Source organism: Dermacentor andersoni, chromosome 6 (assembly GCF_023375885.2).
Source record: "Dermacentor andersoni chromosome 6, qqDerAnde1_hic_scaffold, whole genome shotgun sequence".
Lineage (NCBI taxonomy): Eukaryota > Metazoa > Arthropoda > Arachnida > Ixodida > Ixodidae > Dermacentor > Dermacentor andersoni.
Window position 1 is genome coordinate 98,670,190 of NC_092819.1, and position 24,571 is coordinate 98,694,760.

The 24,571-nt window shown below is 45.1% G+C and overlaps 1 protein-coding gene across 2 annotated transcripts in view; it reads left to right on the top strand.

Moving 5' to 3' along the window:
- The window catches only part of LOC126522616 (beta-1,4-N-acetylgalactosaminyltransferase bre-4-like), a 169,777-nt gene that overhangs the window by 138,375 nt on the left and 6,831 nt on the right, over positions 1 to 24,571 (top strand). For both annotated transcript variants that reach the window (XM_050171387.3, XM_050171388.3), the window contains 2 exons: positions 9,681 to 9,803; positions 19,259 to 19,354. In XM_050171387.3, the coding sequence (XP_050027344.2) occupies positions 9,681 to 9,803; positions 19,259 to 19,354 (219 nt within the window). The remainder of the gene's footprint in view (positions 1 to 9,680; positions 9,804 to 19,258; positions 19,355 to 24,571) is intronic.

Below are 24,571 nucleotides of genomic sequence, written 5' to 3' on the forward strand. Positions count from 1 at the left end.
ACAGACGTACTTCGTTGCACGTAAGCAGAAGTGCGTGCAGCAACGAATCGACCACTTATTCATTCCACAGGGGCCTTAAGATGTAAATAAAATAATCTTTTTTTGGATACATTCATTTTTTCAGACATTTGATAGTTCGGACGTATCTACGTTCCTCGTGGAGTCCGAATTATCGGTCGTCGACTGTATACGCAAATAAGATGGACATATTCTGGATACTGCATAGATTTAAAAGTGGATCTTTTTGTTCATTGTAAGTGCCAAAACCACCGTTTCTATATGTGCGTGCATGTTTTTGCATCTGCATCTCATAAGAATGACTCTCAAAAATGATGTAAAATTCAGCATCCGAACTAGACAAAGGTTTTGCAGTAAGAGAGGCCTGAAGTTAGACCATTGCCTTGCAAAGACGAGTCTCCTTGTCGAAACGTTAGCTCCAGACTGATGCTTTCCTTGTTCACCCACTTTTGGTCACCTGAAACTTGCCAGTGTTCTAGGGGTGTTGGTCCAGCTTAATTTGTTTCTATTTAATACATTGAGCAGAAGAGAAGGATTGCATGCAAGGAGGTAGGTAAGGCAGGCCAGTGTTGCTGTAACCCAACTCGGGTCACACAGGTAGACTTTAGTGGTGGTTGCGTGAACTTGAAGCACTGTAGTTCAGACCAAGTACATACTGAGCACAATTCTTCTTAACAAATGCTTGCTCACCTCTACTGACTGTAGCCGTACTGCCAGTGCCAGTCACTTGGCGGTATGTATGAAAACCAATGTAGACCCCAGAGAGCAGAATATAGATGACTTAAGCAAGACCTGTGGTCACCATTCACCTTTTGCGCATCTTCACTCTAGTATCTTGTTTGAACGTGCACTCCTGAGAGATGTGACAGGAAAGACTGATATAATTTTGAATAACGATTAGTCGTCATGTGACTTCAAAATTTACACTTTAATGTGGAACAAGTAGCTTTCTCGTTGAGCATTGAGTAACATCAAACACACTTATCTGTGGCACGGGTTTTAGCAAGTGTGGATTGCTGAAGGCATTCTGAGTGTTGCTCAAGGGGTACATCCAAGTAGCATTGTGTGTACAGTTGAACCTGACTAGAGTTGCCGACTGATTTTTCGGACTCCAAAAATTCAGACATGCTCGATTATTCGGTCTGTTTCGCAGCACCGCCATTCTCCCCATAGACCATAATGTATAACAACTGCCGAAAGTTCAGACACCTTGCAAACTCTCGTCTGATTTTTTGGACACTCCTTGAGCCAACTCGATCGAGAGCACCATTCATCGACTCTGACCGGTGCATGGTTTGACCTGCTGAACGCCATTTTTGTTTTGAACGGAGCCTCCTTGCTGCCCCACAAAGTGGCACTACTGCAAATCCCCACTCATCATCATCGTTTCTGCCTGGTTCGTAGCTACAGCAGTTCTGGTCTCTGCTTAGTAAGCCATGTGAAGACAATACAGCAGCTGATCTGTTTCTTTCTTCGTGCGCGACGCTGCGAGTAGGCCACGTTTTTCGTTTGTGCGACTGGTGACGGCGTGGTGATGTTTGCCTTGTGTGCTGTCCGAGGTTGCGGTGATGCAACGCGGCATACGGAAACATCGCGTCAAGTGTCTAATGGCGCTGACAGTGCCCACACAGACTACGCTGGGGAATGCCGTCAAGCGGGTGCCGGGAGGCCTAGGATTTGTCGCCTTCTAATGTGCCCCCTACTGACGTCGAAAATGTTCTGCCGAGACCTGCGAAGTGGTTGCATTGCTATTCCAGGCACCATCTCATTTGACAGTTTCACAGATGCTGACACTGCTATACTGACATGCACAGTACTCGACGACGGCAAGATAATTCTTCAGGTTTCTGCTGCGCCGCCGGATGAATACGAGCCAGAAGATGATGCACCATGTGCTACGCTGCCATGGCATGCGAAACGTGTACAAGCAGTCACTGTGCTTTCAGCTGCCTATAGTGACAGTACGACCCTCTCAGAGATTCAGGCTTGCCGTATTTACTCGAATCTAGGCCGACCCCGATTCTAAGCCAACCGCGTAAAGTCCGAAGCCAAAAAAAAATATATTACCTCTAATGATGGCCGAACAAAAAAAAAAAGTGAGGACAGCGTTCACAAAATGCAAACAGCATTTATTGAATCTGAACGTGCAGAGCTCATTCAACGTCATCACTTTTAGACTCGTCGCTGTGTTCCTTGTCACTGTCACCTTCATACAGTGCACTATTTTCGGTACCGTCAAGCGCATTAGATATGCTGCACTTTTTAAAGGCGCACACGATCAAAGTACCTGGGATGTCGTCCCATGCTGCAGCTACCCAGCCCTCCAGCTGTGATAGCGATGCACGTTTGATGCGGCCCGTTGCCGTTAGCATGTGGTCTTCATCAGTCAACCAGTCCGGGTAATATTTCCGCAGACGATCCTTAAAAGGTTTGTTCATGCAAACATCAAGTGGCTGCAACTGGCCCATCATGCCGCCCGGTATGACAGCTAGGTCCTTGTTCGCTTGGGCGAGCGCAGACTACATGTTGTTGGTCAAGTGCCTATGGTAAGAGTCGACAACAAGGAGCGAGTTCTTTGTCAAAAGAGCTCCTGGACGCTGTCGCCACACAATCTTAACCCACTCTTCCACCATCGTACCCGTCATCCACCCGTTCTCGTTTGCCCGCACAATGATATTTCTTGAGAAAGTTTCTCGAGCAGGCAGTGTCTTCCTATTAAATATCATATAAGGAGGGAGTTTGTCCATCAGCTGTGCAGCACAGCATCACAGTTGCGAGCTGCTTCTTGTAGCCCGCAGAGCGCACCTTCACCTCCTTGGCACCCTTTTCATTCACAGTGTACGCAACTGGCATATCAAAATACATAGCCATCTGGTCGGCGTTGCCGATTTGCCCAAGGTTGTAGCCTGCCGCTTCTCTCTTTCGCAGCACGTAGCGCTGAAAAGCAATCAGCTTTTCTTCGAAATCGCTTGGCAGCTTCTGGGTGATTGAAGTGCGACGTCGAAGGCTGAAGCCGAAGCGCTTCATGAATTTCTGAAGCCAGCCCCAGCTGGCTTTGAAATCCTTTGGCGTTAGGCCTCGCTCCCTCGAAAGTTCCCTAGCTTTCGCTTGGAGCACTTCTGTTGTCACTGGAAGGGCAGCTGCTCTCTGCGTCCGAACAAAGTCTGCCAAAGCTGTCTCCACTTCGTGGTGACAGCCTTTCTTTGGTCGGCTAAATGCCATCCTCGTTGTGGCGCACACAAAAAGCTGCTGCTGTTGTCCCCTCCAACGACGGACGCTTTTCTCGTCGATGCCGGAGTCCCGCCCGGCTTGAAGGTTCGACGATGCCTCTGCGACTATCGCAGCTTTTCGCTTGAAAGCAGCACTGTGGTGGCACCTCCTGCTTGGTGCCATCGCGATAACACCACGCTGCACACCGACACGGCCAACACAACACAGGTCAACATGGCTACCTCGCTTATGTACGGTTGGCTACTGGCACGGCTAGTAGCGGCTGTGACACTGACTTTTCTAGATGGCGCTAGCTATGCACCATATTTAGCAGTTTCAATTAAAAAATGGCACGTTTTTTTAAAATCCTCGAATCTAAGCCGACCCTAGAGTTTGGAATATGATTATTTGAAAAAACTGTCGGCCTAGATTCGAATAAATACGGTATCTGATTGCGTGTAAACGGAACAGAGTGCAATGGCGCATTTACGATTTCTTCAAGCCTACTGCAGAGCCCGAATAAGTGCGTGGAAATAAAGGATTTCCTTTTTTTTTTTTCTTCATCTGCTTTTTCATACACCTGTTTATTCGGACATTACCACAGTCCCCGTGAGGTCCGAATAAACGGTCGGCGACTGTATATCGAACCTGTTTACATCCAACTATTCCTCAACACAGTATAGTTACAATGAGCATATAATGCAAAAATTGCGCTTACATCGAACAAAAATAGCAGTGACTTCCGATATACCGAATGTCAAGCAGCAGAAAAGTGCCCCCAGAAGGTAGCTGTCCCTCGCGGTGGCAGGGAAACCCGGCGGCGCGGCTCCATCCAACCGCTCTCCCTACCGTAACCACGCTGCCTCAGGCGAGCCGTCCACACCCCCCTGCAATACAGTCGAACCCGGCTATATCGAACTCGCCAAAAAACGCCTATCAGTTCGATATAGAGCATAATTCGATATAAGCCTGCTAAATAATTGGATGTCATAAAAGCACATACCATTTATAAAATCACTTTATTGATGACACTAGCTTAGTTTCGCACGAAATAGTCCTGCATTTTCTTCTGCTTGGGCGATTTCGCTGCGTGCGAGGCACGCACTTTTCCACTTTGTTTAAGGAGTCTGAGCAGCTGAGGCCGCAACATTCCGCATTCACGCAGAAGCACCGGACTAGTGCGAGCGCACCAATCACTTATGAGGATGTGGGCCAAAGACTGTCGTTGCTTTCCTCGTTGTGCCCATTTTCACTTGTGCTCGGCACGATGTCGGCAATGTAGTCTTCGTTTCCGGGCTCACCCGTGGTCGCGACACCATCATTTGCGCTTACAAACTCGTCCACCGTTGATTCGTCAACAGCTTCCGGAAATTCTGACAGCTCGCTCCAAACTTCGGCAACAACGGCAACGGCTTCGTCGCATTAATCAGAATTTACAGTCATCACCGAGCACGCGGAAGTCGGTACGGCTGAAGCTATTTTGGATGAACCACTCGTACACGGCCGTGCGTACGTGTCGGGCGCCACGGGCACTACGGGCACCGGATCGCGAGTTAGGCCGCTTTAGCCCTAATTTCTCCCTTCAAGATCGTGCCGAGAGTGCACCTCGGAATCTTGTACGTTGCGGGGACATCCAACTTGTCACCGCGTTCGACCCGATTTATGATTTCGAGCTTCACGACGAAAGGCGAATTCTGCCGCTTCATTACGGCAACACTGCGGGAGAAGGCGCACACAATGAATCAGATAAGCAGAGCGACAACTCGCACTTTCGCCATCTTGCACGACGAGGGCACAAGAGCCTCTGATTGGCTGTCTGAGCAAGCGCTGCGGCGGGCGGGCCAGGATAATTTTTTGTAGGGGGGTGTCGGCGGCTCCGAGGTAGCGCGGTCACGTAGGGAGAGCGGTTGGATGGAGCCGCGCCGCCGGGTTTTCCCGGCACCGCGAGGGAAAGCCAACTTCCGGGGGGGGGGCACTTTCCGCCGCTTGACGTTCGATATATCGGGAGTCGCTACTAGTTTTGTTCGATGTAAGCGTAATTTTTGCTATATATACTCATTGTAACTATACAGTGTCCAGAAATTGTTCGATATATGGAATAATTCGATGTAAACGGGTTCGATATAGTCGGGTTCGACTGTATATGATCCTGGCCTGCCCGCAGCGCTTGCTCAGACAGGCAATCAGAGGCTCTTGTGCCCTTGTCGTGCAAGTTGGTGCAAGTGTGAGTTGTCTCGCTGCTTTTCTGGTTCACTGTGTTTGCGCCTTATGGACCTTCTCCCACAGTGTTGGCGTGATGAAGCGGCAGAATTCGCCTTTTGTCGTGAAGCTTGAAATCGTAAATTGGGTCTAACGGGGTGAGAAGTCAGATGTCCCCGCAATGTGGAAGATTCCGAGGAGCACTCTCAGCACGATCTTGAAAAATAATGGGGAGATTAGGGCTAAAGCGGCCAAACTCGCGACCCGGTGCCCGTGGCACCCAACGCATATGCATGGCTGTGTAGAAGTGGTTCATCCAACATTGCTTCAGACGCCGGCTTCCGTGTGCTCGGTGATGACTGTAAATTCCGATGAATGCGACGAAACCGTTGCCGAAGTTTGGAGCGAGCTGTCAGAATTTCCGGAAGCTGTTGACAAATCAACGGTCAACGAGTTTGTTAGTGCAGGTGATGGTGTCACGACCACGAGAGAGCCCGAAAACGAAGACTACATTGCCGACATTGTACCGAGCACAAGTGAAAGTGGGCACAATGAAGAAAGCAACGACTGTCCTTTGCCCATATCCTCTGAGGCGATTGGTGCACTCGCACTAGCCCAGTGCTTCTGCGCGAATGCGGAAGACCTCGGCTGCTCCGACTCCTTAGAAATGTGGAGAAATGCATGCGTCGCAGGCAGCGAAATTGCCCAAGCGGAAGAAAATACAGGACTATTTCTTGAGAAACAGCTAGTTTCATCAATAAAGTGATGGTATGTGCTTTTATGACATACAATTCTTTAGCAGGCTTATATCGAATTATGCTCTATATCGAACTGATGGGCTTTTTTCTGTGAGTTCAATATAGCCGGGTTCAACTATATAGAATAAAAAACTTTTCTCTTTATGCTTATTTTTAAACATTTAGAATCGGAGAGATGATATTCGGTGCAGTCTACTTTGGTTAAGTAAACCCTGACGGTTCTGGTGAAATTGATTGTATTATCCAGCTGGTCGAATTAAACAAAATGCAAAAAAAATGAGAGCCATTGATTCATTTCGTAGTATTTGCCCAATCCTAACACACCCCTGAATCAAACCTGCACCCTTTTACGTGCCCAAAGTTAAAATTAACATGGAAATGAAATGAAAGCTTCTAATAAACAAAGTTGAAATCTAACAAGCACTCAATGTTTTAGCGAAAAAAAATGATAAACGGGCAAGGGTATAATAGAGAGGTTTAGCTTGTTCGGTATTCAAGTAAATACAGGGAGACGGGGCATTAAGGCGGAAGCATAAACGCGAGCAGCCTGCATAGTGCAGCCACCTGGTGGCATAGAGCTCGGAGAGAAAAACAGCTAATACTGCCTGAACCAAATGTATTCTACTTCTCTGCTGATGTAAATTTTTGGCACTGGCGTAATTGTGTTGCTGCCAAAAATTTGCACCCACAGCAAAGTAAAATACACTTGGTTCAGGCAGTATTAGCTGTTTTTGTCTGAGCTCTGCATCCACCATGTGGCTGCACCATGCAGGCCGCTCATGTTCACGCCTCTGCCCCAACGCCCCATCCGCCTGCATTTACCCGAATACTGGACAAGCTAAACCTCTCTAATGTTAGCAGGCCACGAGCCCATGGCAGGTACAGACTCGATCCATGCTAAGCCCCAAAAGGTTGGCTGAAATTTCTAAGCAAGAGTTTAAACCTAACTGTAGGCACTGCAAAGCACTAACCGCAGACCAAGATCACATACTTTGGTGGTGCCCATCCAACCCTCCACCAAGAATGATTCTTCAGCAAGTTCCCACGTTTGAGGCCTGGGAGTGTAGAATCAAGACTGATTACCCAAAATGCCAAGTCATGCTGGCAGAGTGGGCTAACCGTGTCGCAGCTGCATGGCCTCCACACTAGCTCCTCTGCCAGGGTCTCAATAACTAATAGGCCTGCAATAAAGTTGAGCTCTCTTGCACACTAGTGGCCGGTTTCCTCAACTCAGCTTCGCCGCATTATGTGCGCGTTCTGCGGCAAAGCGTATGAATGCCACGAAGGCAGTTTTGGTTTTGTATCTGATAGCACTGCGCAGGCAATTTTCGGCCCAATATTCTTGGAGGCAAAGAACAAACAAAAGATGCACTTTAGAATTGGGTAATAACTGTCATCGTACATTGTGAGCTACCGTTATTGCTCGAAAATCTTCCAAGGGCAAGCCGAAAATGGGCAGTTTTGATGGGAGATGACGTGTGTTCACTGTCCCCTATGCTCCTCCAAAAGCTGCCATTAATGGGGTCACCATGGGGGGTCAGGTGTGCATGCTGACTGGTCAAGTTAGAATTATCCAGTGAAGGCCAATTTTAGGATCAAAATAATCAATTTGGGCCCATACAAATGCTTGAGGGCCAGCCTGTCGGTAGATGTTGAAATAACCCAAAAATTTAATTAACTGGCATCGAATTAATGAGAGCCTACAGTATTATATTACATATTTGAAGCCCATATTCTTTAAATATTTGTATTTGATGAGAAAAATTTACTATTTCAACAACCTTAGTACAGTCAACTTTCTTTAATATGAACCTAATGGGACCAACAAAATTGATTGATTATCCAACGGTTTGAATTGGAAGAAAGAGACAGAAGAAACACCAACGCACACCACTGACTCATTGAACAGTATTTGCCTGCTTCTAATGACCCCAATCGAATGCGCACCCACATTTTATGGGTTAAAATAGAAAACCAATGTAGAAATAACATGAGAGTTCCCAAACAAAGTATAAATCTAGTGTGCAGCTGATTTTTTAGCAAACAGACTAAGAAAAAGTTGATACCAGTGACCAGAATATAAATTTTGTACGTTTAGTGTCCATTGTAATCACTCTCAGACAGGACTTTATCGCTGTCTATATGAACACTGTCCTCTGTACGTTCATAGTACGTTTGATATTCCGCATTTATGAAACGACTCGGCAATATTTGCAAATGGGATGATGGCCCATGTCCGCACCGACCACTTCGCTAGTTCGTCCTGCGGCATGTGCTATCTTGCGGAACTAAAAAAAAAAAATTCGGGACGTCAATTGTTGCTACTGGCTTAGCATGCGACATAACTGATCTTTTGAATGAAATGAGGTTTCATAATTGAAGACTGATAGTAGCGCATTGTAACAATCATGCTGCTTGAGTATCTGTTGCTGTCTTGTGATGGCAATGGCAATGATGCTGTAGGCTGGCTCTGACAGTAGACTGTCACGAAAGCTGCAAATGCGGTTTGGTTTTGTAACCACTTGCACTGTGCATGCAATTTTTGGACCAATTTCATTATACAGTCGACTTCCGTTATTTCAACCCTGACAGGGCCATCGAAATTGATAAAATACTCTGGCAGATCGAATTAAACGAACTGCAGAAATACTTCAAAATACAGCGATGATTCATTTAGCAGTACTTTTGCCCAATTCTAATATACCACTGAATCAAATGCGCGAGCTTTCTATGTGTCCAAAGTATAGAGCATACAAATGACATCAAAATTCCTCGGAAAAATTCAAGTCTGCGCGCACCCTATTTTTTAGCAAGAAAATGGTGAAAGGTCTAATATGCGTTGTACAATGGCGGCTGTCCTAAAGTCAACATCACCATAACAAACCATTGTTATGCAGCAAAGCATATACACGCTGCAAAGGCGAATTTAGCTTCTTATCCAATTGCACCGCACAAGCAATTACTGGCAATATACAATTGTGTAAATCCTGTAATCGGACATTGTGAGTTAGTTATTGCTTGAAAATCTCCTTTGAGCAGGCCAAAAATAGGCATTTTCGATGCGCGATGAAGTTGTCGAACGCATTCACTGTCTCTTAAGCTCCACCTAGACAGATGCTGCCACTAAACGTCACTATTGGGGTCATGATATGGCTCAGGCGCTTGCATGCTGACTGGTAAAGCTTGAATTATCTGGCTAAGGCCAATTTTAGGATCGAAATAATCAAACTTCTGACCCATAGAAATGCATGAGCACCTGTTGCGACTAAAAAATTTAATCAACCAGAGTTGACCAAACAGAAGTCTACTGTATTCATCTGGTGTACTTGCCCAGCAGGCATATAAGGGGGTTCTTGACTACTAGCCGTTTATGTATGTGAAAAACTCCTGCAGTTGTCTTATCTTGCCGTGCAGTCTTCATTGTAGACCTTTGTACTGTAAGTGTACTACATGAAAGGCTGCATTCCTTCCTTTGTTGGCACACATACTCTGCAGGCTTCCTTATGCCCTGATATTTGGCGGTGTCAGCGCTCTCAAAAAGGAGCACATGCAGCTTGTGAACGGCTTCTCGAACGAGTACTGGGGATGGGGAGGCGAGGATGATGACATGTCTTACAGGTGAGTGATCCCAGTTGCCTTGGATAGGCAGTCTATCAATGGTGGGAATAGCAGACTTTGATATGATCCACAAGTTATACAAGCTTTCATGACAGAGCAGCTTTTGTTTTGACATTTACAGATGAGTAAAGTTTGCATGCTTTTACACTAACCACAGCTGCTTGCTTCTGTGTGCACACCCTATTGACCACTCAAACCAAGTCAAACCACTCTTGTGTGTTGCTTATGTAAATTCATTCTGTTATGTGACTGGGGTTGCTAACTTACGTGAAGGGGTACATTCAATGAAGCTGTTTAGCTATATCGCATACGTGCTCGGTTCTGCTGAGTCTGCGTGTTTTTGCACCATGAGAATGAAACTAGCATCACCTATTCAAGGAAGGTGCTGCTCGACTAAGCCATACTTTTAAGTCATGTTGTGTGCTCGTGTTCAAAGTATCATTATGCTTCTAGTAAGGAGACAGATAGCATATAGAGTATATATAGAGACTGTTAGCATATAGAGTAAATGCTTCGTTAACTTGGCCCGCGTTAATTGAAAAAACTGCCTAATTCAGACTCGTCCTTTGGTCCCAGCAGGCGTATGCATTATTTGATGAAATGAAACTCGTTAATTCGGACTTATTTGGCTGCACATCGGTTAATTCCGACAACTCTCGGAGCTAGGTGAGTGTGGAGTGACACAAATGTGCAACGCAAAAGAGTAGGAACGGCATTAGCGCCCATCGAAACAAGATGGCGGAGTTCACATCGCCATAGTCATCAGTGGAAATCGTACGGGAATGACAGTACTGCCAGAATGCTTTGTGCCTGTTTGTGCCTTTAAAGCCTTTATTCTTACGTTTATCGCTGGGCATAGCACCGCGTGCCTTCATGACGACCTAGCCACCATCCATGATCATGTCAATAGCGGCTGTGGTTCAGCATTCAGTTAATTTGGACATTCTTTTCGATCCCATGAAATCTGAATTAACGAGGTTATACTGTAAATGTTTTCATACCGAGAAATACCAACCTCTCTACTTAGGTCTATTGAGAAATACCTACCTCTTTATGACCTGCATAGACATCCACAATTCTTTCTAGTGCTTTCAGGCTGCTTGTTAAGAAAAAAGAATGGGTACCGTATTTACTCGCATAATAGGTGCACTTTTTTTTCAAAAAATCCGGCTCGAAGTTTGGGGTGTGCCTATTAGGCGGGGTAAAATTGACGAAATTTTTTCAACTCTCATTCTCGCGCTTTAAATTTTAACACATGTCAGGAATATGGCTACTCTCACATAATTTACCAATAAATCCAGCATAAAAGGGAAAATAAAAGCTACCTACTTACCTTTTAATGAACAGGCGTGAGACGTTGACTGAACACACATGTAAAATTTATTAGGACTATTCCGAGTCCGAGTCAGAGAAAACATACTCATCACCACCGGGTGGAGACTCGTCTTCTTGTCTGAGCTCCACAGCATGTCGTCTTCGCTCGCATCCAGTGCATTGGAGATCCCAGTCTTCTTGAAACTTTTCCTGACAACGTCATCGGAGATCTCTCGCCAAGCTTCCACGATCCATTCGCACATTTCCATAGGTGGCCTCTTTAATTTTGCCACCGGGGGTTAGTTGACGCTGTCCTCCAGCCATCCAATTGGTGTACAGCCTTCTAACGTTGCCCTTAAAAGGCTTATTTAGGGAAACGTCCAAAGGTTGCAGCACGGAAGTGAGGCCTCCCAGAATCATGGCAATATCCGTACGCAGCTCTGACAACTTCTCTCGTACACATTCTACAAGGTGCCCGCGAAAACTGTCTAAAACGAGCATGGCCAGATACAACAGGCCGCCTGGCCGGCCGCCTGGCCGGCCGCCAGCCCCAGACGGTCTTGACCCAGTCCACCATCAATTCCGCAGACATCCAACCTTTCTCCTGGACCCTCACGTAGATGTCTCGAGGGAAATTTCCCTTTGGGAGCGTCTTTCTCTTGAAAATAACATAAGGCGGTAGTTTGCGCCCATCCGCAGTCACTGCCAACATGACAGTACACCTTTGTTTTTCTGCACCAGATGTTTGAATAAGCACACTTCGTGCACCTTTTTCCTCTGCTGTTGTATTTCTCGGCATGTCGAAACAGAGAGGAGTCTGATCTGGATTACCTATCTGTGACAAAATGAAGTTTTTTTGCTGCCGGAGCCGTATGACAAAACGGTGAAACTCGAGTACCTTGTTCTCGTATGCTGAGGGCAAGCGCTGGCACAACGTTGTGCGCCTCCTCAGGGTAAGTCCGTGGCGTCACATGAAGCGCGTTGTCCATCCGGAGCTTGCTTTGAAATCTTTCACTTCGATGCCCTGCGCTCGGGAAATTCTGCACGCCTCAGTCTGCACTATGTCGAGAGACACTGCACAACCGTCCTGTCGAAGGCCCCGTATGTGTTGAACTAGTTTATCTTCCGCTTGCGGATACTTTCCCGACTTTGCACCGTGGAAGGCCCGTCGCGACTTCTTTGTGGCCTGAAGTTTTTCTTGCTGACCTCGCCAGTAGCGAATGCTTGTTTCTCCGACACTGAAATGCCTGCTTGCAGCACAGTTCCCATGCTCGAGTGCATACTGCACAGCTTTCAGTTTGAATGCAGCCGTGTAGCTGCCGTACTTGCCCATTGCGGAACATGCGACCACACGAACTGCACGCTGCTTGCAAAATGGCGAGATGTGGCGTTTCGCCTTTTCTTTGCCTGTGTCAGCCTGTGTAGAACATTGATGGCGATGGCACTGTCGCTTGTGTCGAGTCGCCCGGGCCTCCGAGAGTCACCCAGCTTTCCGAGCTGCCTAAGCTAAGGTAGCGAAAAGCTTACATCTGCGCGGCAGTTTGGAGGGGAGGGGGGTGTTATCGATAGTTGATGGAAGAACTATTTTTCGCTCGTTGATGCGTTTTTCTTTTTTTGTTTCTACGGACGCGTTAGGTCGTCGTGCTCGCTGGCTTCGCGGCGGTTCGGGGAGGGGGGTGTCGGTAGTTAATGCATGGTTAATGGAAGAACTAGTTTTCGCGATGTTATGTGCTGTGGGCCCTCAGCAGCTGCGACGGCAGCAACACTAATGAGACTAATAGTCCAGCAAATGTGTTGATAAGCTTGGGTTGTGGAATGTGCGTGCGTTTTTTTTTTTTTTTTTTCACCCGAGATGGAGGGGCAGGAGGGCGTCTGCTTGCAATCGTGTAAATGCGGTACTGGTCACAGTGCCAAGTTCGGGGTGCGCCTATTATGCGTGGCACTAAAAAAATCTGATTTTCCGCGACCAAACTGGGGGTGCGCCTATTATGCGAGTGCACCTATTATGCGAGTAAATACGGTATTTTGGAGCAGCTGCCTATGCTCTATCTTGCAAGTCGTTTGCAGCACTGTGGAAGCTGTGGGACTTCTTAGCCAGTAGGAAAGCCGAATGCCCCTCAAGATGTGTTCATCCGTGCCGCATCGTCTGCTCACAACAGTAACTTTCAGTGTAACACATCCATGCGCAAAGGTCCTAACATGTTGTATATCTCTGTAATGTATTGCGTACAAAGCAAAAATACTCTCTAATCCCTCCAGTAATCACAGTTACACCCAGAACTGCTGTGCAATTTCTTCTGTGCAAGGATATAGCTTGTGCATGCCTCATGCCTTAGGAAAAACGACATGCGAGATGGTGTATAGTTTGAGAGGCAGTAGCCATTTATAGGAGCTGCCTCACAGACAAGCAAAAGTGAACCAAACCAATGCTGTAATTACATGGTAACTTAGACATGTAGCACGTCACTCAAGCACTCTAGGTGGAAGTTAAGATGTCTGTACACAAGGTGACAAAGGAACATGCACAACAATGCAAGTGCCCAGCCGCTTTGATACGATTCAGCAGATTCACATCCACTGTATTTATTCATGTAAAGCCCACACTTTTTAAAACACATCTTAATGCAATTAGCAGCAGCCTTCGGATACTTCACACACTTTCTTGCGTCTGTCTGCCTGTTTGTCTATCTTACCATTTTCCTGCGAACTTGGGTCACTGGGTAGTCCATGGTCCAATTGGTACAGCATTGGGCTGCTGTGCTAAGAGAACCAGGTTCGAAACCAACTGTATGTGACAATGTGTACATATGTGCCGCTCTTTAACGAACCTCTTTCATGCTAACTTGGGTCACTAGGTATGCGTAACTGGGTACGTGCAGCTTATCAGTAAACTTCTTTGACACCACCTTGGGTCATTGTGTTTGTGGCATTCTTCAGTGAACGTGGGCCACTGGCTACAATACTTGCAAGATTCTAATGCAGCTCTGACTCTAACATGCCCCGAATTTCCGCAGGTGTGAAGTAATAAAATAAAAATGCATTTGAACGTAAAACATGCCCAATTTATCAAAGAAAATTATGCGGATCCCACGTCCTGTGGGAATCGATGCAAGTGAAGCTTTCTGTGCTGCTTGTGTTGACTGACGTTATTTGGCAGTGATGTTGACTGTATACAACAGTTGTGAGGTGATCTTAAATGTCTACGTAGTACACGGAACGCACAGCGAGACATGTTTCCTCAAGGTGTTATCCATCATTGCTGCGCAAGGCACATCACATCGTTGCTGAAGTGGTGCTTTGCTGGATTGCTGCTTGCGTGTTGTCGTCTTCACTGTGGTGCTTTAAAGCTGCTTTGCATCTGCATGCCTGTGTCAGTTGTCTGCATAAATAAACTTGCATAGTGATTATTTTTCAGAAATGCAGTTAAACCTGGATATAACGAAATTGACGAATGCTCGGAAATTTTTATTACAAAGAGGTTTTCGTTATATGCAGTTTCAGCATGAAAATCTGAGCAAGAAATGCACAAATTAAACAAAGGGGGAAAGAGAGGTACTCACCCAAAATGCATTTGTTTAGTGACGAAAAACTGTGTTATTTTGCTCTGTTGCTTGTTCGTTAGGGACAGCAAAACAGTATGCTCATAAGACATCAAGGTACACAACACTGTTCCATCATCATCTAGCAAGTCCATGACGTGGCGCAAGATGGCATGCAGCACTTCCTTCGTGGAAGGCAAAGCTCGTGATGAATCAACCTCCGAAGATCCGTCGTTGTCACCGTGATGTCCGATACTTTCCACCAGCGCCTCATCCAAGATCTCTTCCGCAGTCGTCCGCATACAAAAAATCGCAAAGCTGTGCGTCGTCCGGGGCTGCTCCATTTGTGCGCAGTGAAATCCAAGCTTCGACAAGATCAGGCGGGCCTGAAAGCTCTTCCTCTTCACTGTCAGTTTCCGCAGCCTGAACCTCTTGCGATCTGGGCTTTGCTGAAGCAGGTCATAACAATGTCTGCACTTGTTTCTCGCCAGGATGCTTCAAGCATCTCAACTGCTTGAAAAATGTCCACCTTTGTTTCCCGCTGAAGACGAATATTCAAAAGCAGCCTTTGGATTAGTCTACGCCAGTAGGAACACTTCACACTGTTAATAATTCCTATCAAGGGGCTGAATGAGCGAGGTACAGTTCGCAGATAAAAACTAGAGTTCAATGTCAGACAGCTCGAGGCCTTCAACATGGTGCACAGTGCAGTTGTCTGCGAATAGACAAATTCTGCAGCCTTGTTTCTTGATACCTTTGTCGAACTCTGAACCAGTCACTAAATATGCCCCGTTTCATCCATGCTTTCACATTCGCCACATATTTCACAGGCATTCTGTGTGTGCCTTTTAAGCACCTGGGTCGGGTGCTTTTGCCAACAACCAGTGGGACTCTCTTGTCACTTCAGTCTAAATTTACGCAGAGCAACACAGTCAAGCGACATTTACTCTGCTTGCTGCCGTGGCAGACGTCTGCTTTTAGCGCAAGGGTGCAGTTTGGGAGCAACTCGTAAAAAAGGGCCGTCTCGTCAGCGTTGTATGTGTCACATGCGTCGTAACGCTCCAAAATGCCAGGTAGCTTGTGCTCAATCCAAGAAGTGGCATCATCGCTGTGCGCAGAAGAGGACTCACCACTAATTACTTTGCAGACGATTCCATACCTGCTTTTGAAGCCTTGAAGCCACCCGTCACTTCCTTTTAAATCATTGCAGCCCAAGATATAAGCATAATCCCTTGCTTTTTGCTGCAAAACAGCACCACTGATCGGAACATTTTGTCTCATGTTCATGAACCAAGTAAACATCGCCTTGTCGACGTCGGCATGTGTTGATGGCTTCAGCTTCTTCTTGCAGTCGGTACCTGATTCCACTGCACTGCAAATCGCATCTTTTGCCTTCAGTATTGTAGACAGAGAACTAGCTACGATGTCAAATTCGGCAGCTACATCCTTCTTTTTTTCGTCTCCAGAAACAGCATCCAAGATGGCCATTTTTTCTTCAAGAGTCAATATTTTACGTTTCTTCATCGAGGCATTCATCCTTGGAATGATACACCAAAGTTACTGGATGCATGGACACCAGAGCCGATTCACATGCTTGAATGGCGTGTAGGTAACGCCTCTTCCTCTTCACAATCACACTCTCTCTCAGCCAGCTCAAGGGATGCACGGGTTGCCTCAATGCACGTGTAGACACGTGCGCACACGCATCATCCCTTCCTACTCTCTGCGCCTATGGCACTCTTCGGAAGCCTCGCTGTCACCGGGTGTGTTGCGCTGTGCTTCCCTGCGTGTTTAGCTGGCGGCACTCTGCGGAAGCCTTGCTGTCACCTGGGGCTACTACGTGCGTGCCAAGCACGATGACACCACTTTGCACTCTGTCGTCGGTGGGGCAACCGCAGGAGGTGCATGCGGCTGCTGCTCATGCTAAAATTTACAAAATTTGGGGCAAAATCTACTAGGTGGTCGGCAAAGAAAATTGTTTCCAGGGTCTCTCCCACTGCCACTTTGTTACATATAGGTCACAAACACATGTGCTTCTATGGAGTGATGGCGGGGAATAGAAAAACTTCAGAATATCGAGGAATTTCTTGTATGGAGGCTCATTATAGGCAGGTTTAACTGTGGCAGAAACGTGCCACAACGAACCTTGAAATAAAATTTTTCCAGTTTGACTGCAGCTGTCGCCATTTCTAGTACAGTTGAACCTCGCAATAACGAAATCGGCGGGGAACGAAAAAAAAATTCAGTCTCGCGAGAATTTCGTTGTTAAAAAATGAGATAGCACAGATACGTAGTGTGTTGCAGAAGGAAACATAGCTGCCAAAATTTCGTTAGCCCACTTTAAAAAGCTCTGCTCAAGGATATAGAATCGCATTGCTGACCCTACAAAGTGTGCCGCATGTGTCGATCAGCAGTGGCAGCACTGTCGTGGAGCAGTATTCTCGGCCATTTGCTTTCGAAGATGCAATCACATTGCGAGATTTTGCATAACTTGGCACCGGACGCAGAGCAACAGCGCTCTACGCATGCAGCAACATTTATCCAGTGCATGCTGTCGCCCATAGGTGCCGACGCATCCTGTGCCAAGTGCAAAAGTGATCGTATCTCTTTTACCCGAAGGCAACTGATCGAGATTGCGGCCCCTTCATGCAAATCTACGTCCAGCGCCGAATCTGCACGCTATGCCTGTTGGGTGGCATCCTGTGCATCAATTTCGACTATTAAAGTATTTGAAAACTCCGTTGCCATTAATTGCACGGTAATAGGCCGATAATTAGAGAAGAAAATGGAGCTGAATGTTTTGTTTCTTTTAATTCAATGCTGTAACCCCAGCGCCGGTATGGCGTTGGGACGTCACAGATTTCAAAGTATATTTTCGTAGTTTAGCTGCATTGGCCGAGTAAAAGTTGGCGAAACTTGCCTTATTCAGCCCTTGGCTCCTTTAGAACACAATGTAGCCAATCTTTACTGTTAAAAAATTAAATGACCCTACCAGACGCTGTCAAAATCCATGACGTCAACGTAGGCTGGTGCAGGAACTTCAAGGTGGTGCTGCCACCTGTCTTTTGTGTTTTCATTTTGCTCTGGCTTGCCAAGTGTCTTGTGGTAAGAGTGGTGTTTTTGATACGGTGTAAAAGTAATTTACTGACACACAAGGAATCATTTCTTCTATTTAGTGTCCATTTAATTCAATGTTTACGGGTTCAACAAAATCCATCAAATTATCTGACAGGCCAAAATAAAACTCATTTGAAAGCATTTTCCCCAATACTAATGCGCCCAAGTCAAACACGCACCCGGTTTTTATTAGTATCTAGTACAAAACTATGTACCTACATACAAATCTAAGCTGCGTCAGAGTGTACTTTGTTGCTGCTAAAATGACTTACCTTGAATGAGCCTTCATAATTAAAGCCTGAAAGTGGCTAGTTGACATCGCCATCCTTAGCGAAAACTTGTTTTGCCATCATCTTGGTGATGACAATGGCGATGACTCTGATTCTGGTGGTAAGCCGTTGCTAAAGCTGTGGACACTATTTCGGTTTCGTATGCGATTGAAAAAATCTGATAGTTTACAGACCACTTCGAAAAAAGGTGTGCATTACAACTGAGCAAATATAGTAAACATTCCTTGCCAACTACGATTTTCGCTAATCTGCTGAAGGTAGGCCGAAAAACGTGTTTTCGCCACATATACTGCACCCTAAGCACTACTGCATATCATATTGACTGCAAATAAAGACGGGGACAGAGGGAGAGAACACATAAACAGCACGGGCGGTAATGTGTAATGTGTGGGCTGTAATGGTTGTTTTCTCTCCCTCTGTCCCCGTCTTTATTTGCGGTCAATGTGATATGCAGTAAACACCAACTAGGCCAATGTAAAGTTCTTCTGAAGTTCTTCTAAGCACTACCAACACAGATGCTGCCACTATTGAGGTAAATATTGAAGCCAGATGCATGCGTGTGTGTTAAAATTATGCAGCGAAGGCAAATTTCAGGAGCAAGATAACTAAAATTTGGACCCATAGAAATGTATAGGTGCCAGCTGGGACCTTCAGTCGAGATTGAATTAACCGCTAAATTGAATAAAAGGTGAACAAATACTGTAATTATTCTAGAGGCCTCGACTAAGGCATCTTTCATAGCCCCTGTATTGCTCTAGCGTCTGAAACCCTGTCATTCATGTGTTGAGTTGGATGATGCAAGGCAGGGTAATTCGAGATAGCTGGGAGAGGCCTTCATCTTGCAGTGGATGTAGATTAGGCTGGTGATTATGGTGGTAGAGTGACTGATAACACTGGTCCGTGGTGGTAGACCACACGCTGTTAGTTCTCTAAGGCATATCATTTATGCCTGATATGAAGCAAGCGTAACTCAATTTAACCTTTTAGCAGTAAGTTAACCGCAAAACTCCCTGAAATAGTAAATGAATTAAAATTTATCTACTAGCTGGACCTTACATCGTGTTTCTGGTAAAGTCACTAGCTTTCAAGTGTTAAAGTTTGCTACACACACATCACATTGTTGCTTTTCTTGGTGCACTTCTTGGGTGACATCCTATCATTGTTAATCAATACTTTCTTGTTCTCATTTTTGCAGGCTGCAGCACTATCACTTAAAGATTTCTAGGTATCCTGCCAACATTGCGAGGTACACAATGTTAAAGCATGCAAAGGATACGCCGAGTCCAGAGAGGTGAGGAATCTCTTTACGTTCGGTGTGAGGAACTGTAGAAGTTTGACGGCACAAAAGGCCCCTTTAAGAATGTACGTCACATCTTGACTAGTTTTGCCTGCACAATACCTTTTTGTGTTCATCGAAAATTGTTGCTGAGGTAGTTGTTGGAATGGTAGGGTAAATAGGTTGCCTTGGTTTTAACATTCTGTTGTAAAAATGACCGCATGTGTTAATCTGAAGTTTTGCGGGGAGGCCTTTTAACTTAACATTTCGTAGCTTTTTCACTGTGGAACCTCTAATAGTTTCTGTAATTAGCTATCAAGCTTTAGACAGAGCTTCAGTTTTTTCAAAGTACCTTTTCTCAGAATTAAACTATTGATAGGATGACCATTTAAACTATTTCGCATATATTACTATCTTCAAATGGAACCTAAAATATTTGCTTTGTAAGGCATCACCCGGTAAAAAAAATATTGTTCACACTTGTCATTACTTACAAGAGCACTTCAAGATTAAAATTGGTTTTGGCAATATGATCAAGGACATCTTTTATGATTCACATTGTTGGCAACGCAACTATAGATGTAAATAAGCTGTAAATGTTCACTCTAACGTGGCTAGCAGTTTTTTTAGAAAAGGTACATCAAAGATTTAAAAGCAAAAATGGCGTATCAAAGTAAAAATGGCGTTTCAAGAAAGATACACTTTTGCGTTTGCATGTTTAGCACAAGTGTTAAAAAGGGTCCAGCAGAATGTACATTATTCAGGATGTCTACCAACCGGGAAAACCAGGAATTCCCAGGGATTTTGAGTAGTCTGCAAAAATGTGGGGAAAACTCGGGGAATTTGGGCTTCTATCAGGGAAAGTTAGCTGTAATGTTATTGAAAGGGAACGAAAGTCGCGGTAATGCTGGCTCGAGTAACAGAGAGGAATCGTAACGAATGGCCTTTGACGCCGCGTCGTCGGCTGGAGGAGTTGCCAGAGTACAGACGAGCGACTTTCCGGACACCAGATAATTCAGACGGCTTTGCGGCCCCACTGCGTACCCCATAGGGTCAATGTATAAGAACGTTTGAAATTTCGGATGCAAGAACCCTTCGCCATCAGATTTTCCGGGCGTTTTGCTGTGACCGCAGGTCTGAAACGGAATGAATAAAAGCCACAACCGCCACCATTTCGATACCCTCGCTGCCTCAAACCGGCACACTCGCACGCAGATCCGCTGGCAGCCATAGCCACCAGTGCGGCAATGCTAGGCGTAGCAGCTTCGAGGTTCGGTATTAAGCTTCGTGCCATTCTGTGCCATGTTTTTCATTGAACGAATTCGTCGTAGCAACAGCACCGACACCAACTTAGTGGTTATCACGATTGGCTTCGAAGTTCGGAAGCACGGCGCATTGCATAATGCCGGTTTCCGAAAGTCAGCTTCACCTCATTACGGGAATGTTACACTGTGAAGCATAACAAGTGCGGGAAGGGGCAATTGTCACGGGACACAGTATGTATTCCTTAACTTTACACATGTGCACCCGCCATCTCCTGTCACAGTACGAGCACTGATATGCCTAATAAGTGTACTAGCAGGCCTTCAGAGCTTCTTCAGGCGTGCCTGTGGTGATTTGAGCCCTTAAGGGCTGTAAAAGACATGCATTCATTTTTTTGGACGTTTTTGGGGCCCCTAGGTAGTCCGAAAAATTGTACGCTGACTGTACAACTGTCCAAGAGGATGCTTCAAATAGTCCGTTTGGCAAATGCGCAGCCGAAGGACAAGAAGACAAAGGACCTACGCATTGAGAAATGAACAGGAAAGGAAGCATGCCGCCATTTTTTTGAAGGAGCTTGCACTTTAAAAGCAAGGTGCTGGCTGACACCGAAATGCAGGTGTCCCTCATCCAAGCACTAAAACTCTTTAAAACAGTGAAACGCAGCACTGAGGCATTGTGTGCAGGCTGAGAGTATGTCGGGACAGTTGAGGTTGACTTACCAGCTATTGCGAGAGAATCTCACTTGTGATAAAGTTCGAGCCTCATACCAATTAGCTTGCTATCAGTTGATAGAAATAGCTCATATTCGAAAATAATCTGTATGCATATTTTTTTTTATTCGTATTTGAGAATGTTCGAATCGATTTGCAATGGGTTTTACTATTTCTTTCGAAGATATTTTATTCGCTGTGCATTTTACTAACCCCTCCCTTCTGTTTTCTTTTTCAATAAGATAAACACTACCCCTTACTATTAAAACTGGATTAGGTCTTTTATTTTTGAACACGCTTACTAGATAGCGACACCATCGGGCGACACGATGTAGGGAGCCCGTCTTGACATAAAACAAAGTTCTAAGTCACTCAGGGAATATTGCTAAGGCACTCGGGGAAAACTCATGGAATTTGGAAATGTCAACTTGGTAGACACCTTGATTATTTCTTGCTTTATTTTCATCATCCTCAAAGCCTTTCAGGAGTTTTCTTTTTTTCTTATTTATTTTTTTCCTTGTCATTCACTACTCCTCATGTAGCTGCTGAACCATGCTTTGTCAACCCTATCCTTACCGAGGCAGATGAGAGATCTCACAGAATACTCACGGGTTGATGCCAAGTGTACTCAGAATAGCACTCGTGCTGAATTTTGATCATTGTCCACTTTGCATGCATTTTTGTCACCTTTGGGGCACAGCAACGTAGAGAAATATGTGGGAAAAATTGGGCAAACTTCAATGAAACAATAATCTGGATGCAATACACTACAGTAGCCCACTCACTATGAAAATTTACTTTGCCAACTAACAAACGCATCATAAACTGAATGTATTTTGCTTGTGAAGTCATTGCTCAATAGAACAAACACACAGACCTATGCAGCTAAGATGACGTACAACACAGTACCCTTTCAAATACTAGGGTATGAAACTTTGGCACAAATATTAAATAGTTTGGAGGCAGTCGTGTATGTTCACCATTGCATTGTTTTGTTCCTCAGGCTGTGTAATTTTCTGATGCTAGAACCCAACAATTTATTTTTTGGTTGGTTTACTGTACTATCATAAAATTAGTAAGATGTACACTGTGATTGAAGATGATTGAAGTGTTGTTTTACACTGAGAATGCCAAAGTGACCTCAGAAAGTTATGTCTATGTCAACCTAAATGCTACTAAATGTGACCCTCACTGAGTGTTGTGATTGCATCGCACATGAATAGATAAGCATAATTAAGCAAAACTTAGTGGTGCTTTAGGTGTTGGCCTACCCTGAAATGATTTTACCTCTGCGCATTGGAATAGAAGAGAAGATAGCATAATCTTGTTTGGCGAGTCATGCTTTGGGAAATTAAGTTTAACCGCTCATGTTAAAGTTTGTGCAGCGCTCACAGTTAGATGAAACACAGGGAAAGCACACAGGACATGTGCCGACTCCAAGCGATTTTTATTTGGAAACATGTGAAGAAAGAAAACTTGCATCATATGGCTCAGCGTTTTTCAAACTGCAGGTCACGGCCCCACAAAAGGGTCATGAGCCTTTTTCTGAGGGTTATGGAGGGTCCAACAGTCACTGTCACCAATAACAACGGGGCCTCTTACCAACCTTCGACACTGAGCTTTTGAACTATCCACTTCCCTTTGTGCACTCCGTTTATCGGTGGGGGATGAGAAATTTTGCCTGGCAGGTAGCCAAAGATGTGTTATCGAATCTTTAGTTCGAACCTCGTGGGCTGAACTACATCGTTCTCATTAAAATACATTATTAAATCGATCCTTGTTAAAAACATAACGAAGCATTTTTGTAGCTCTCTCCACTGTGGTTAATGTCTTTTAAATAATTTAAAATTGAAATGTATCCATGTCGTGGAAAAAAAGTCAATTTTCATAAGGCTTATGCTTGTAAAGGCGGGGGGCCATGGTATGTTTGGTACTACTTAAGGGAGTCGCATACTTGAAAAGTTTGAGAAACACTGACATAGCTAAAACACTTGACAAAAAACCCAGAACATTTGCAAATTTCAAAGTGCCCTATCAAAGGTCATGCATTCCAGTGGCACTCTTAGGCTACCGCATGTGCTGACCAAATACAATTTAAATTCTTTATCCTAGAGCTGTATTGATGGTTAACTCACACAGCTTTTCGTCTAATATGAAAGACAACTGAAACTGATACACGATGTCAACTTTGCAGTTGACAAACTTCTAGGCATGCCCAGTGCCATACCCTTTTTGAGGGCCTTTTGCAAGCTGTTTTCTTTACGTTCACCTTGGCACACACCGTAGCCGATTTGTCAGGAGAAGTGATGACGGTGTCCACTCCAAAGTGCTTTCCAGCATTTTTCAGACCTTAAGAAAGCTTGCGTGCTTCGAGAATAACTGCACTTCTTGGCCTGAAATCACTTTCATTCTCTTTGGTTGGTTGTTCTTTCATCTTTGTCAGGAGAGTGCTACACCCTGCTTGATTAGCTTCGAGTGGCTGCAACTGAAATTAAGCACCGCTTAATGCAATGTTTTACGACTTCACATTCGAGCTCAGTACAAACTAAGAACATTGTGTCAAAAACATTTTCTGCTTGTTTTAGTATGCCTAAATGAATAAATTAGCTTTATTCACAATGTGGCTGATGTTGAGTGTGCTGGCTTCAATGCCTTTACTGGTTGTCTATCAGTTTGCAGTGTACGTAAGTCTACAGTTCTCATTTCCTTGCTGTAAAAGAACTTTGCTGTAGTAGCTTGTCTTTGCCAAAAATGTGTTATCATATTTTATTTGTGTCGTGCGCATGCGCTGGCACCCTCTGAAGTACTAATGCATATAACACGAGTTTTTTTCCTAACTTTTTGGCCTCTGAAGGCACCTCGTGACGAGATTATAACGCATCTTGTTATAACTCCCAGCATCTTGCGCAGCTGGGAGTTGCCACTCTACATTTTGCACCTCCTATGTTCTCCTTATTTAGGACACTGGTAATGCCACATTAATGTGTTTATGACATATGATTTGCAACCTTGAGCAAGACCATCAGCATGCCTGTGCAGGCACATCAAATGAATGGTCTCTGAGGTCACACAGTGTCTTACTGCGTGCACAGCGAGCGCACGTGGTGCAGGCTTTGCTGTACTCAGTTGTGCCACAGGCATTTTTGAAGAGCTGCCTGTCCAATGACTTTGGTGGCATTGAGGACGGCACCGTTGTCGCCAACAGTCGTGAAGATGTCAGCAGTGACTAGTAATTGGGCATGCACTTGTCCTTTCACTT